Source organism: Euleptes europaea, chromosome 1, assembly GCF_029931775.1.
Source record: "Euleptes europaea isolate rEulEur1 chromosome 1, rEulEur1.hap1, whole genome shotgun sequence".
NCBI classification, from domain to species: Eukaryota; Metazoa; Chordata; class Lepidosauria; order Squamata; family Sphaerodactylidae; genus Euleptes; species Euleptes europaea.
In genome coordinates this window covers 164196090-164211928 of record NC_079312.1, presented here as the reverse complement: position 1 = coordinate 164211928, position 15839 = coordinate 164196090, and the positions used below count along the sequence as shown (strand labels likewise).

At 45.8% G+C, this 15839-nt stretch overlaps 1 protein-coding gene across 1 annotated transcript in view; it reads left to right on the top strand.

Moving 5' to 3' along the window:
* The first annotated feature begins 1782 nt into the window (after positions 1 to 1782).
* The window catches only part of CALCOCO1 (calcium binding and coiled-coil domain 1), a 33302-nt gene continuing 19245 nt past the window's right edge, over positions 1783 to 15839 (top strand). The window contains exons 1-2 of the mRNA XM_056857093.1: positions 1783 to 1810; positions 13424 to 13579. Coding sequence (XP_056713071.1) covers positions 13439 to 13579 — 141 coding nt within the window. The 5' untranslated portion in view covers positions 1783 to 1810; positions 13424 to 13438. The remainder of the gene's footprint in view (positions 1811 to 13423; positions 13580 to 15839) is intronic.

Sequence of the window (15839 nt, the reverse complement as noted above, 5' to 3'; positions counted from 1 at the left end):
CATTTAATTTTTATAAGAAATAAACACAATTTTCAAAAAATACATAAGTGGGGAAAAGGCACAATTAAAATTTTAGTTTCATACAGTAATAGTATTGGGATTTCTAATATATTATCAAACTACTAAAAGGTCACTAGCATTTTAAACATATTGTCTAATGTTTAAGGGGGCCCAATTTATCAGGGGCTAGGGTTGCCAGGTCCCTCTTTGCCACAGGGGGGAGGTTTTTTGGGTGGAGCCTGAGGAGGGCGGGGTTTGGGGAAGGGGGGGACTTCAATGCCATGGAGTCCAATGGCTAAAGCAGCCATTTCCTCCAGGGGAACTGATCTCTATCGGCTGGAGATCAGTTGTAATAGCAGGAGATCTCCAGATACTACCTGAATGTTGGCAACCCCACTTGCCATCGGGCAAGCGGACACCCTGGCCAGTCTGCCACTGTCCCTAGGGTCTCCCGTGCAATTTGCATTCCAGTAGACCACTGGTTCCCAACCAGGGGTCCGTGGACCCCCAGGGGTCCGTGAGAACTAAATTAAGGTCCGCGAAACAAAGTTATAAACCCATAATAAATTAATATTTTCAATTAAAAGTTCTCTATTATAAAAATATATATTCAAAGATTATTCTAAGTTTAATGTTTAACTAACAGTTATGATTAAAGTTTATTTTCAAATTCTCAGAATTTTTATTTTGAACCTTGGGGTCCCTGCACCGAACAAAAAAGTCCTAGTGGTCCCTGGTCAAAAAAAGGTTGGGAACCACTGCACTAGACGTTGCTTGCAAATGGCTTCTACTACCTAGAAGCACCCAACTTCTATTACTTTAGAAGCCCAGGCCCCTAGCTGCAGAAAGACGCCCGGGGGTATTGGATTCCCACCTCAGAAACTTGAACCCCCTCTAAATTATTTAGGTGCTATTTGTGTGTGTGTGTTACGTGCCGTCAAGTCGCTTCCGACTCATGGCGACCCTATGAATGAAAGTCCTCCAAAATGTCCTGTCTTGGACAGCTTTGCTCAGATCTTGCAAATTAAAGGCTGTGGCTTCCTTTATTGAGTCCATCCATCTCTTGTTGGGTCTTCCTCTTTTCCTGCTGCCCTCCACTTTTCCTAGCATGACTGTCTTTTCCATGAAGATCATTCCCAGGGGGTCGCCGTGTTAGTCTGTCTGCAGTAGTAGAAAAGGGCAAGAGTCCAGTAGCACCTTCAAGACTAACAAAAATATTTTCGGGTAGGGTGTGAGCTTGTCTTTTCCAGTGACTCTTGTCATCTCATGACACGACCAAAATACGACAGCCTCAGTTTAGCCCTTTCAGCTTCTAGGTGCTATTTACACAGCCCAAATAATGCACCTTCAATCCACTTCCAGTGCACTTTGAAGGTGGATTTTACTGTGCGGACTGGCAAAAGCCACTTGCAAACGATCATTAAGGTGCAATGAAAGCGGATTGAAAATGCATTATTTGGGCTGTGCAAACAGCACCTAATTAATCCCCTGCCATTGAACGACTTCCACCCCCCACCTCTGCCAGCGCGGCTCCTTGGGACTTGGAGTTCCCCGGCCGCCGTCTCCCTTTGCAGCTCTCGCCCTTGGAAACTACTCGACCCAGAACCCCCGGCGGCCTCCCGGGGCTCGCGCGGCTCTGTGGGAGATGCAGTCCTCCCGCCCCGCGTCCGCTCCCCGCCGGCCGTCGCGAGAGAACTACAACTCCCGGCAGGCCTCGCTCGCCGGCCTGCCTCCGCCTCCCCGCAGCTGGCTTGGGGAGCTGTTATTGTTGATGCAAAAAAGGTTAGTGGAACAGCTGGTTGCTCTCTGGGTAAGAGGCGTTTTCTGTGTTGGGGAGGGGGAAAGGGGGCACTTTTGCTGCTGCTGCTTCCTCCTCCTCCTCCTCTCTTCGCCGTGGCTTGGATGGGGAGGGAAGGAGAGGATTTGGGGGTGCATTTGGGGGGAGGAACCCCCTTCCTTCCTTCCAGGTCGAAGCACCTCCAGTTGCTTTCAGTGCAAGGGGGGGGGTGATTTCTTAGCGTGGCCTGGACCTCCCCCCCAATTCCCTCCTCCTCCTCCAAGGCCTGAGCTGGAAGTTTGCATTGGTTCCCTTCCTTTGGGATGGGAGAGAAAGGAAAACCAGATGTGGGCAAAACGGGCTTCAGTAGGCCTTGAGCGCTGGACTGGCAGCCCAGGAGGGGTGAAGGTAGAGGAGCGCGAGAAGGCAGTTAGTAGGGTTGCTAATGCCTTTTAAAAGTTAGTAGGGCTCTCTAATGCCCTTTAAAAGAATCAGCTCTTCCCTGGAGTTTGCTGATCCTATTATCTCTGACCCTTCCCCCCACCTCCCACCAGGATCCACGCTCAAACTTCCAAAGTAGTTTTGAGACTTCGGCCCCCAATTCCCTCCTCCTCAAAGGCTTGAGCTGGAAGTTTGCATTGGTTCCTTTGTGGCTGTAAACGGCGGGGGGGAAGAGATTATTACAAATTGCTAGATCAGTGGATCTTCCATAGTCAGGGGAAGTCTACCTTGCTGCCTCGCCTTCCTTTGGGGATGGGAGAGAAAGGAAAACTAGATGTGGGCAAAACGGGCTTCGGTAGGCCTTGAGCTCTGGACTGGCAGCCCAGAAGGGGTGAAGGTAGAGGAGCGCGAGAAGGCAGTTAAGGGAGGCTCTCTAATGCCCTTTAAAAGAATCCGCTCTTCCCTGGAGTTTAGTGATCCTATTATCTCTGACCCTTCCCCCCACCTCCCACTATGATCCACGCTCAAACTTCCAAAGTAGTTTTGAGACTTGGGCCCTTCTTTCTCTTTTCCTGCCTGCCGTCTCTTGACCTGCTCTGCCGTGGGATATTATTTCTGACCTGGGGCGTTCCACAAGTATATTTATTTTATTTTATTCGACTTGTATCCCGCCCTTTCCCAGCCAAGATGTTAGGGCTGGGGGAGAGCGGGGCTTATGTTTATGTGAGAAGGAGCGTGGAGCTTCTGGCTTCTCGAAAACAAGATTCCATTGTTTGCTTTGGCTTCCAGCCCCCGAGTTCAAACCCTGACGCCGAGAGAGGAAAAAAATGTTATTAAGGAAGACTTTTATCTTTTTTCCTAAGGAACTGCTCACTGCCTCCTCATAAACCAGGACGATGGGTTCCTTGCGCAAGGCTTTGTACCAGGCCTCAGAGATGCTCGCGCTCTTCCCTTTAATCCGTCTCACGCCTCTGCCACTTAGATCTGATCGCGGGTTTCCTTTTTGCCTCGTCCTGCACGGGCACGCCTGGCCTCTTTCAAAGTCTCTTGCCTGGCACTCCATTTGAGAAGCACGGCCCAGCTTTTTCCCTTAAATGCTCCCGGGGAAAACAAGAATTTGGCCCGAGCAGCTGAGAGCAGCCGGAGTTTCGTCATAACATGCAGCTTGGCTCTGCCTGGGTCACCGTCACAGGGCATTTTGGGATAAGCTACTTGTCTTGGCGACATGTAGATTAGCAGCTATCTAGCACAAACCCCATTGTGTAAGGTTTCCTAATGGGCTGCAAGTATTGCAGAGAAAACTAATCCCAAAAGGTTAACTGTAAGGCATCACAGACACAGGGGGGAGAGATCTGCAGAGCTCCCTTCTACCCCGGGGCAACAGGCCTGCTGCTTCTCAGTTTCTTCATCTTTAATCTACCCTCAATCATTTCTTTGCTGGGTCACACTATACCATTGCATCAATTTAGTGCTAGGGGAAACCAAAGGGGTTGAGCTAAACACGATCTAATACTGCAACCAATAAATCTATTTTTATTATATATTGTGCACAATTGTATTTGAAAACAGAGGGCCTAATATACAGGCTTCCTAAAAAGCACAAACACAGTTACAAACATTACAGTTGATGTTTGTACATAAAATGACCAAAACACATAAAAAGACTAAAAACAGACCCTGTGTTTTTAAATACAATTGTGTACAATATATAATAAGCATAGATTTATTTGGTGGCCATATTAGCGTTTAGCTCAAGCCCTTCAGTTTCCCCTGACTTTTAGGTTGATTTTCTTTGTTCCCGTTTTTCTTCAGTTATCAGTCTGTTGCTAGCCAGATACTTGTAGCATGGCATGGAAGTCACAGACATCCTGTCTTTTATCGTCACCATTTGCCACTCAGAAGTGTACTGCCTCTGCATATGGAGCTTCCCTTCCGCTTTTATGGTCTTTAAAATTTATTTGTACCTTGCTTTTCTCCCTAGTGGGGGCTCTAAGCAATTTACAAGTTGTTCTCCCCTCCTCCATTTTAACCTAACAACAACCACCCTGCAAAGTAGGTCAAGCTGAGAGAGAGAGCTCAGGGTTAACCAGCGAGTTTCCATGGCGGAGTGGGGAGTTGAGCCAGGGTTTCCCAGATCCTAATCCGAAACTCTAAAAAGTACCCAACGCTGGCTAAAACTGTTAATAGAGCTATCCTAGAGTAATGCATCTAATCCATTCTTAAAGCCTCTGAGGCAGTAGCTAACACTCTGTTATAGTGATACTTCATGATTCTAAAGGGCTCTCATACCCTCAAAGCACTTCACTTACATTATCTTGGCTCCATCTGAACAGCAAGCCTGCTAAGTAGGACAGTATGATTGCTATAGCTAATAGTAAACTAGCTAGTCCTATAGATGAAAACAAGCTATCAGACTGGCCTGCACACAGATACGGCAGAGATCAATACATCCTCAGGGGGTACCCAAAGTATGCAGAAAAACATGACTTTGTAAATTAACCCACGAAGTGAGGGGGCTATTAAAAAATATGAGAACTGAAAACTCTCCAGAAGGGATGAAATGCTTAAAGAAGGATTTAGCTAGCTGGATCCCCTGAGTGTCTAGGAAGTTTGGGGTGTGTGGGAGATTTGGAGTAATTAGATTTGCAAATCGTTCCACTCTCCTTTGATTTAGTTTCGTTCTCCTGTCTGTCACTTTATAATAGTAAACTGGCTGGCTCTCAAAGCAGAAAAACCAGGCCAGCCACAAACAAGGTGGTGGACTATAACTGTTGTGGGGATCTATTTATTTCTTTGCTTCATTTGTACCCTGCCTTTCTCCCCAGTAGGGAACCCAAATGGGCTTACATTGTTCTCCTCCCCTCCAATTTATCCACACAACACTCCTGTGTGGCCTGTAGAAGGTCCCAGGTTCAATCCCCGGCATCTCCAGTTAAAGGGACTAGGCAAGTAGGTGATGTGAAAGACCCCTGCCTGAGACCCTGGAGAGCCGCTGCCGGTCTGAGTAGACAATACTGACTTTGATGGACCAAGGGTCTGATTCAGTAGAAGGCAGCTTCATGTGTTCATCCCTTTGTATGGTTTTGCTTTGCTTTCAAGTCGCAGCCATTTGGCTGAGAGAATATAACTGGCCCTCATGCAAGGGATAAGGTAAATTAAATTAAAATGGAAATTTGGTCTCCCAATGGCTAAAAAAAACATCAGATGAAGACTGAGCATGCTCCAAGAATATGGAAAGTAGAGAGCGGCTGAGCATCAGTCAAAGGGGGTGGAACGAAATCAGCCTGCTTGAGCCAGAAGAAGTTAGGGAATCATGGAGGTGAGGGAAATTCCATATAGTGTTCCCTCCCCATGATTCCTCATGGATAGGGTTGCCAGTCTCCAGGTGGTGGCTGAAGATCTCCTGCTATTACAACTGATCGCCAGCCGACAGAGATCATTTTCCCTGGAGAAAATGGCCGCTTTGGCCATTGGACTCTATGGCACTGAAGTCCCTCCACAAACCCCGCCCTCCTCATGCTCTGCCCCCAAACCTCCAGGTATTTCCAAACCTGGAGCTGGCAACCCTACTCATGGGCCACCTGCTTGTTAACCCCGTATTGCAGAGGCAGGGCTGAGGCAAAATGCCTTGCCTAAAGCCACTAGGCCATTTCATGGAAGAGGTGACAGTCAAACCAGGAACTTCCTGCTTCATAATTCATTCGTTGAATCATTTTGCTACACCCACTCTCACGTTAACCAGTCATGTTATCAAATCGTGTTATGCACGATTTGGGGTCCCAGAGCCTTCATAGCCCTGGACCCAAGGTCTGAAGGCTAGGGTTGCCAGGTCCCTCTTCATCACCAGCAGGAGATTTTTGGGGTGGAGCCTGAGGAGGGCGGGGATTGGAAGGGGGTCATCAATGCCATAGAGTCCAATTGCCAAAGTGGCCATTTTCTCCGGGTGAACTGATCTCGATCAGCTGGAGATCAGTTGTAATCAAGAGATCTCCAGCTAGTACCTGGAGGTTGGCTACCCTACTGAAGGCACATGATGGAGCAATCTTGCAGAAGCTAAATAGCTCTGAGTCTGGTTACTGCCTGGAAGGGGAGATGGCTGAGGACCCCTCCATAGACTACACCACACTGAGTTCCATGCAGGAAAGGCAAAATATATGCTAACTGAAAAAGGCAATCCCTTTCTAAAAGTATCTTCTACTCTGATGAGAGCTAGAAGCGTCTTCCTAACTGTTTCAGCAAAAAGCATCTCTGGAATAGGTTCTCGTTGAAAGAGGGACTGTGTTGCATTAGTGGCTTTAGGTTCAGGACATTAGGTTCATCCTAGACTAGACAGTGGAGCCAGCATTGTGTTGTGGTTAGGAGCAGTGGACTCTAATCTGGAGAACCGAGTTTGTTTCCCCACTCTTCCACATGAAGCCTGCTGGGTGACCTTGGGCCAGTCACAGTTCTCTCCAAACTCTTTCAGTCCCACCTACCTCACAAGTAGGATTGCCAACCTCCAGGTACTAGCTGGAAATCTCCTGCTATTACAACTGATCTCCAGCCAATAGCGATCAGTTCACCTGGAGAAAATGGCCGCTTTGGTAATTGGACTGTATGGCAAAATCCGCCCCAAAAACCTTCTGCCGGTGGCGAAGAGGGACCTGGCAACTCTACTCACAAGGTGCCTGTTGGGTGTGGGGAGGGGAGGGGATAGTAAACCGCTTTGAGACTCCTTATGGTAGAGAAAAGCAGCGTATAAAAACCAACTCTTCTTCTTGAAAGAGATATGTAAGAATATGGTTATTGGATGTGATGGCATCGTTTGAGTTCGTATTAGTCGCTTTTGGAGTTTCAAGACTGAACTTGTTGATTGCTTCTCCATCCTGGGGCTCCGTGTGTGTGTGTGTTAAAGTGCCGGGTAATTTTCCCTATAAAAACTCCCCAAGTGATTCCCTTGTTGCTACAACGATTTCTTCTTCCTGGCTTCTGAAGAAGTGAGCTCTGACTCACAAACGTTCAAGGTGCCAATTGACTTCTGTCTTCTCCTCCAGGCTGCGTTCCAACGCGGGCGACTCCTTTGTGCTTTTTCCTTGTTGACTGCGAGCCGTCTTCCGTTTCTCGCTTTACTAACTTTAGGCTGGTACGAACCCAGGCCTCCGTTGGGCAGCCATGAGAGTGAATACACTCTTGCTGGGCTGGGGCCTGGACAGTTGCCTGGCGAGAAAACACACACAAGAAGAGAAACCTCCCTTATTTCCTGTAGATTAACCACATGGGTTTTTCAGCCATTCTACTGACATTCCCATCACCAAACCCTGCTAAGAATACAGGCGTGTGTCCTAGAAAGATCATGAATGGCCTGCCCTAGATGCGCTCTCCAGTGCAAGCAGAAAGTGTGTCACAGAATGCAAATAACACCCCAGTGATTTGGGAAGCTTATTTCATCAAGCGATCCTTCAGAAGCTTCTGAAGAATCGGAGGAATGCCATTTGAAAATGGCCATGTTTGCTGAAATGGACAAACCTTTCAAAAAAGTTCTCCCTTTTTAATGCATAAAGAAATGGAGGTTGTACAGCAAGCTACTTGTTCTAATCTTGCCTGGCTTGATTTTTTTTCCCCCTTGCCTGCTGATCCCAGAACAGCATTTTTGGACTTCAAGAGAAGGGCCCTGTACTGAAAATGGGCAGGGAAGAAAAGCCCGAGCAATTCGATAGGAAGTGTACTAGCTGAAACAGGGGTTTGCAGCCTAGGGCAAATGGGGCTGAGTTTGGAACTAAACATGGCTCTTTTAAAAGTGAAATCTTTAAGTTATGGGATATTGGCAGGGTAGGTGGGATGCTAGAACAACCAGTATTTGAAGGAAACAGCAGGTGACCATTTTGGGGGGATTAAAGAGCTTCTTAAAGATGCTTTGCGGAAAGGGGAATGATAGAGGTGAGCAGTTGCTGGTAATCCAAGCGCAAACCGTGTGCAGAGTTATGCCCCTTTTCCAAAACTATTACACGGGGTGTTCCCGTGTGTATTTGTCGCATCTTGTGTGACCTTTTGTGTGCCGCTTCCTAATAAAGGACTCGCAGCAACCATTCTTAGGCTGTGGAACTGTTGCAGAATTATTAATCCACATGTCAGTTTTCGGTGAAATGAAGTTGTATAGGTTCAGCTACGCAAAACGGCCTTTTTTCTGTTGGTTCATTGTTGCTCTCTTGCTCTGAATGTTGACTTTGAATGTTGGCTCTGTAATTGTAAAAAGGTACGGACCCCTGAGCCAGATGGTTCACCCACACTCCTTCACTGATCCGAGAGCGCTATTTATAGGAGTTCCAGCAAAACATGAAACCCAATTTCATTCCCGCCGAGGCCCTTCCAGTTCCCAGAACTTGGCAGCGAACCGCACCAAAGCATTCGAGGCATGATGTGGGAGACCCGGATCCAAATCTTGCCCCGTGAGACTTGCAGGCTGGCGTCTGGCGCACGTGGCTCTCAAGCTGACTTACTCTCACCGCGGTGGAGTGATTGTCAGAGACGAGGATGGCACAGCTCTCTGTACGCTGAGGTTGCAACTGAAGTAGTTGCGGAGAAATATAACAGATCGTTACGACACTGGAGAAAGAAACCTGTCTGGATGGGACAGCTCTTTTTTCTTCCCCTCCTACGCTCCAAAAATGTTGTCATCCCTTTTGAGAAAGGGGGAAAGATTGATCGGCTTCTGGGAACTGCCTCCTGGAGAGTAGTCAGATTTTTAACCTCTCCTTCTCCATGAAGCTCAAGGCTCTCTGTGGTTCTCTGCTCTCCTTTTTAGCTTTGTGACAATTCAATGTGGCTAAACTGAGGCTATGGTATTTTGGTCACATTATGAGAAGACAAGAGTCACTGGAAAAGAAAGTCATGCTAGGAAAAGTTGAAGGCAGCAGGAAAAGAGGAAGACCCAACAAGAGATGGATGGACTCAATAAAGGAAGCCACAGCCCTCAGTTTGCAAGATCTGAGCAGGGCTGTCAAAGATAGGACATTTTGGAGGACTTTCATTCATAGGGTCGCCATGAGTCGGAAGCTACTTGACAGCACTTAACACATACACACAAGGAAGCATGACTGACCCAACTAAGATCACCCATTAAACTATGTGCGGGCTTTGAACCTGGTTCTTCACGGTTGTAATCCAGCACGCTAACCTCTATACAACATTGCATCTCACATGATGCAGCCTCATTCCCCTTCCTTCTTTAAAATCCATCTGCAATTCTTCCGTCTTAACTACTCGCATCTCCGCTTTTTATCTATTTATTTTTTTTGCTGCCAAGTCACATCTGACTTATGGCAGCCCCCTGGTGGGGTTTTCAAGGCAAGAGACGTTCGGAGGTGGTTTGCCAGTGCCTCCCTCACATCACGCCTCTAGTATTCCTTGGAGGTCTCCCATCCAAATATTTGCCAGGGTCGACCCTGCTTAGCTTCTGAGATCTGATGAGATCAGACTAGCCTGGGCCATCCAGGTCAAGGCTATCTCAGCTTTTACCAAAGCAAAATCTACAGCTTTGTTTCATGTTCCTCCTGTTCTTCCTGAATGCTCCCCTGGGTTGCCTGTTCACGTGGTCATACTTTATCTATTTATCTACCTAGTATGTGATATAGTGGTTAGAGTCCTGGACTAGGATCTGGGAGATGCAGGTTCAAAACCCCACTCTGCCATGTAAACTTGTTGGGTGATCTTGAGCCAGTCATGCCCTCTTAGGCTAATCTACCTGACAGGTTTGTTGTGAGAATAAAAGGGAAGACAGGAGAACAAAGTAAGCTGCCTTGGGTCCCCACTGGGGAGAACGGTGGGGTATAAATGTAGTTTTTAAAAACTGCTTGTGTTTTCGTTTGGGAGTGAGGACAAGGGGTTGCATCCAACCAGCTTTTCTGAGCGAAAAAGAACGGAGGGATCTTTTTTTACTCCCCCAAAAAAGCTTATGCTGAGAATTATGGGACCCGAATGTGTAACATGAGCTGTGGTATGGAAAATAATTGGGTGACATTGGACTAAAACTCATGGTCGCTTTAGCCTCCTTTATTCCCTGTTTCAGCCAGGATTCAGCCAGGATCGAAGGCATGCGTTTCGCCAAACGTGCGTTCGATCCTGGCTGAATCCTGGCTGAAACAAAGAATAAAGGAGGCTAAAGCGACCATACGTTTTCGCCCATTAAGTGAAAAAGCTGGCTGGAGCCAACCTAGGTATTTTATTTTTTTGTTGTATTACATTTTTATCCTGCCCTTTTCTCCATCATGAAACTCAAGCTGGCATATATTAAAGTTCTAGTTAGTTTCCCATCCAGTCATGGACCAGATCTACCTAGCTTGGGCAAAGTCGCTGTATCCAGTGGAGTGATTAAAGGTAAAGGTAGTCCCTTGTGCAAGCACCAGGTCATTCCTGACCCATGGGGTGATGTCACATCACAACGTTTACTAGGCAGACTATGTGTTTTTTTTAATACTTTTTTTTATTTTTATAACATTAAACAAAACAAAGAAGTACAAACAAATACAATAATAATAATAAATAAAAAATAAGAAATAAAAAGAAAATACAAAAGAGTATCAATCATATGCTCTTATTAATACATTCATAATTACAAAATTGTAAAGTTCAGAAAACAAAAAATACCCTTTTGACCCTCCACCCACCTTAAAAAAGGCCCCATCACCAGACTTCCGAAGAAGTGTCTTAACAGTTTTAAAATTTTCCATTAACAGTATAATAAAAAATTAATAAAACTTGTTTCTATAACTCACTAACTAAAATAGTAAAATCAATTTTTGCCAGTTTATACCAATATGTGACGGCTTTTGCCCAAATTTTTTTGAATTGTTCCATATCTTTTCCATGTAGGAATTCTGTTATTTTGGCCATCCTCGTGTACATCCATAATTTTTCTCTCCAGTCATGAAATGAAGGTTTATTCACTTGCTTCCAAACTTTAGCTATTACAATTCTTGCAGCAGCAAAACTATATTGACAAATGACCCTATCATTGCTACCCATATTTTCTTGTGGAATTCCCAATAAACAAAATGCAGGTTTTCTTTTTATTCTCATATTAATCAAATTATTAGTTTCTCTAATAACTTTTTTCCAAAAGCTTTTAATTTTTTTACATATCCACCATGCATGCATAAAAGTTCCTCTTTCCACATTTCCAGCATAAATCCATATCTTCCTTTTTCATTTTGGATAATATCACGGGAGTTATATACCATCTATAAAACATTTTATATAAATTTTCTCTAATTTCATTGGTTATTGTAAATTTAAATTCTTTCTTCCATAAATTTTCCCATGTTTCCAAATCAATATTGTATCCTAGCTCCTTCATCCATTTCACCATTACTGGTTTAATTCTTTCTTGTTCTAAATTTATTTCAATTAATAATCTGTATATCCTTCCTATCAGTCCTTTATTTCTCTTTATTAATATGTTTTCTAATTTGGATTTATTTTTATTAAATCCAACCTGATTGTCTTTATTAAAAATATCTTTTAATTTATAATACAAAAACCAATCCTTAATATTAAGTTCTTCTCTACTTCTCAAAGCCCATTCCCCTTCCTTCCATTCAATAATTTCTCTATATACATCCATTTCTAGATTTAAATGTATCCCTCTCTTCATAAATGCCTCTATTGGAAAATAAGACTCCGGGACGGATTAATCCAGTAGAGGCATTTATGAAGGCATACTATGTTTACGGGATGATTTGCCATTGCCTTCCCCAGTCATCTACTCTTTACCCCCAGCAAGCTGGGTACTCATTTGACCGACCTCGGAAGGACGGAAGGCTGAGTCAACCTTGAGCCGGCTACCTGAAACCGACTTCCATCGGGATCGAACTCAGGTCGTGAGCAGAGCTTTTGACTGTAGTACTGCAGCTTACCACTCTGTGCCACGGGGCTCTATCATGGACCAGACCTACCTAGCTTGGGCAAAGTTGCTGTATCCAGTGGAGTGATTAGATGGTGTTAAACTAGATCAAGGAGACCTGGGCTCCAGTCCCCAGGAAGCTCTCCAAGTGACTGCCTCGGGCTTCACACTCATTCTTGCCCTAACCCACCTCACAAGATTATTGTGAGGATAAAATGAGAAAGGAAGAAGGCCTATGCAGGAAGGGAAGGACAAAAATGGGACAGATATCAGGTGCCTTCCCACTGACGTCCAAGACATGGGCTTGTACATTTGTGGACAACAAAAACGGGAAAATCCTCAACCAGAAAAGTGCAAATACTGGTGGTTTTATGTGTAGCCTGTATTCCAGGCCCAGTGTTTTGATCTATTGCATTGTGTACACCAAATAAATATATTGCTTTATAAGAATTTTTAGTTTCCAGCTCAACCTTAGGTTCCTTGTACATTTGTGGGTCATGCCTAGTGAACTATTACACAGTTGCAGGGTGTCAGAACGATCAGTAGCTTTTCCTCCCTTCCTTTGGTAGCAGAATAAGAGTGAACTATGTGCAAAGAAAAAAATCAAAAATGTTAAAAGATGTCATGCAGGTTTTTAGAGATTTCAGGATTCAGCTTTTCTTGGGGCAGAATGTTTAAGGCCCTGGCTGTAGGGTTCCCAACCTCCAGGTGGGGCATGGAGATCTCCCCAAAATTACAACTGATCTCCAGCCTACAGAAAGCAGTTCCCCTGGAGAAAATGGCTGTTTTGGAAGGTGGACAGTATGGCATTATACTCCACTGAGGTTGCCAGGTCCCTCTTCGCCACCAGCGGGAGATTTTTGGGGCAGAGCCTGAGGAAGGCGGGGTTTGGGGAGGGGACTTCAGTGCCATAGAATCCAGTTACCAAAGGGGCCATTTTCTCCAGGGGAACTGCTCTCTATCGGCTGGAGATCAGTTGTAATAGCAGGAGATTTCCAGCTAGTACTTGGAGGTTGGCAGCCCTGCTGAGGTCCTTTCCCCCAAGCTCCACCCTCCCCAAGCTTCAACCAAAATTTCCAGGAACTTCCAAACCCAGAGCTGGCAACCCTACCCTGCTATGACATGTTATCGGCCCCACATGATGCAGAATCCCCATAATGCTACCCAGATCTGGGCCAAAGTCCTGAGACACGTCCGTCCATCAAGAGACGTCTCTTGGCAACCGAGCTTGCCGTTGCTCTGGAACGGCCCCATCCGCAGAGCTGCCGTTTCCAGGCATTGTCTCAGCCCTTCCTTGACCCTCAACCTTGCCTGCTTTTGCCTTGCAGCATAAGGCCGCCAAGATGGAAGAAGTGCAGTCCCACCCCAGTGTGGCTTTCCTAAACGTGGCCCCAAACTACGTCCCCCACACCAAGGTGGAATGTCACTACAACCTTCCCCCGGGCATGAAACCTTCAGCCAGAGATTGGATTGGGATCTTCAAGGTATGACAACTGGGGAAAAGGTCTCCAGCGAGGGCGCGGATCTGAATTCTGGGTCTGTTTGGTTTGTTTGTTTGTTCGACTTCTATGCCGCCCTTTCCCAGCTACGTCAGGCTCAGGGCGACTCGCAGCAATTTCAGCAATAATTAAAATCCACAATATCTATTAAAAATTCCAAGGGTGCCCTTAAACTATATGAAAATAGCAGGAACCAGTTCAGAGGGAAGAATAAGGGAGGGGAAAACAATAGGGTCTCCCCAGTAAGGAAAGGGATAAAGAAGAAGAAATTGTTTGTGTGGTTTCCAAAGCCCCTTCAATTCTGGCCGTCATCATTTTATCACTTTCAGATCTGACAGTGCGTAACAAGGAAGACACTTCCATTACACCAGGAGTGTCGAACTCAATTGTTACGAGGGCCGGATATGACATAAATGCCACTTGGTCGGGCCAGGCCACGCCTCGCCAGCCTAGATCACGAGTGGGGAAGGGTGGCTGCTTCAGCTGGCTTGCAGGCCAGATAAGAGCTCTCAAGGGGCCAGATGTGGCCTGCCGGCCTTATATTTGACACCCATGTGTTACACCATTGATACACCTTTGGCAGACCTGGTCTACACTTGCAGCAGAATAGGGTGGTATGGAGTGGATGGTACCACTTCAGACTGCAGCTGGGGGGTTTCATTCTGAACCCTGCCCTATTACATAGAAAGGTTTGCTGAAAGTAGGAAACACAGAAGAGAGTTGAGAGACCTAGACCAGAATCTTTCCTTCTGATGCGATAGGGTGTATGTTGTTGTTGTTGTTTTTAACTTACAGGAACGTTTTACAAGGGGGAGTATTGAAAATGGTACCCCACCTACCCACACTTGGTACAATCCGTTCTACCTCCTCACTCTGAGGCATGTGTAGACCAGGTCACAGAAGAAGATGCAAGGCTATTCTTGCAAAAAAAAAAAAAACACGAGCTAGGGGGGTTCCCTTGTTTTTGCTACAAGTGCTGGGAATCTCGTGATGATCTCTGGGGTGCATTTCAGTGGGATCTCCCTCCTTTTCCTAATAACTGGGAAAATACTTCCCACCCCATAGTGAATACTGTGGAAGAGCTGGATTTTTCTTAAGACCCAGCACTTGAGAAAGTTGTCTTCAATCCTAGGGATGCCCAGTAATTGTTGTTATTGACCTAAAAGTGGAATGTAGCTTCATTGGTCACTACGGCCTGATATAGATTTGCCACAGAATGAAGCGGCATGCTAAAGCACTTCAGGCTGCAAGTGGGAGATAACATTGCCTACAAGCCTCCCTATAAGTAGAAAACTAGCATAACAGGGTAGAGCTAGAATCTTTCTCCCTGAGTTGCTTGGTTTTTACTTGCGGGGAGTTTGGGGGACCGAGAAGCATTCATTCAGAAGCCAAAGTGGCACCTCCACCTTCCTATATATATAAGGTTCCATCTCTGGATTCTCTGGATTCATTCTTCTCGATGTGAAGACCAGGCCTAAACAAAGGGTAGTTAGAAGACTCCAGGCAGCCCAGATCATTTCTCTTTAAGGTTATATTCCTTGTTATGGACTTTGACTCTGGTTTAGACGCCTGCCCTAGTGGGCGAGACAACCGTCATTTATGGATGGGAGTTTTACCTGAGGTTCGTTGCTGGCTGGACCCACACTTTCCAGTTGGGAATCTCTGCACCAGCAGTCTCCAAGCTCAAATCAAGTCCTGCCCTTTTAAATGCTGCTTTGTAATTGGCTTACTTTGTAGTGCTTACTGTGAGAGAAAATCCCCCACCCCAAAACCCAATTGCCTCATAAAAAAGCATTTTAAGAACAAAAACCAAAAACCAGAGCAATCTGAAGTGGGGGGAATCCAAGCCTTGGTTTTAAAAACCCTTTCTTCTGCTCAGAAAGAGCTCCCAGGAAGCAGGAAGCATTTGAATCCCTGCCTCTTTACACACTGCTTTGTAATTGGCTGTGAGAGATGCCAAGCTTCTGTGTCCTGGGCTTTGCCTTCTGCATGGAGATTTCAGCTGGGCTGAGCTCAGGGGAGAGGGAAGAGTCGGGTTAACAGAGGGGTGGGAAGACCCGGACATTGTGAGGGCTGACAGTGAGGTTATTTCTAATGGACGGAAAACTGATGCAGAACTCCAAGAAACCGAGTCAGACGGGGGCGAACTTGAGTCCAAGTACCCATGCGTAAATGTCCAACGTGAAGCCAAGACAGAGGCAGAGCAGATGCAACAGAAGAACTTGAATCTCTTCCATCCTCTGTT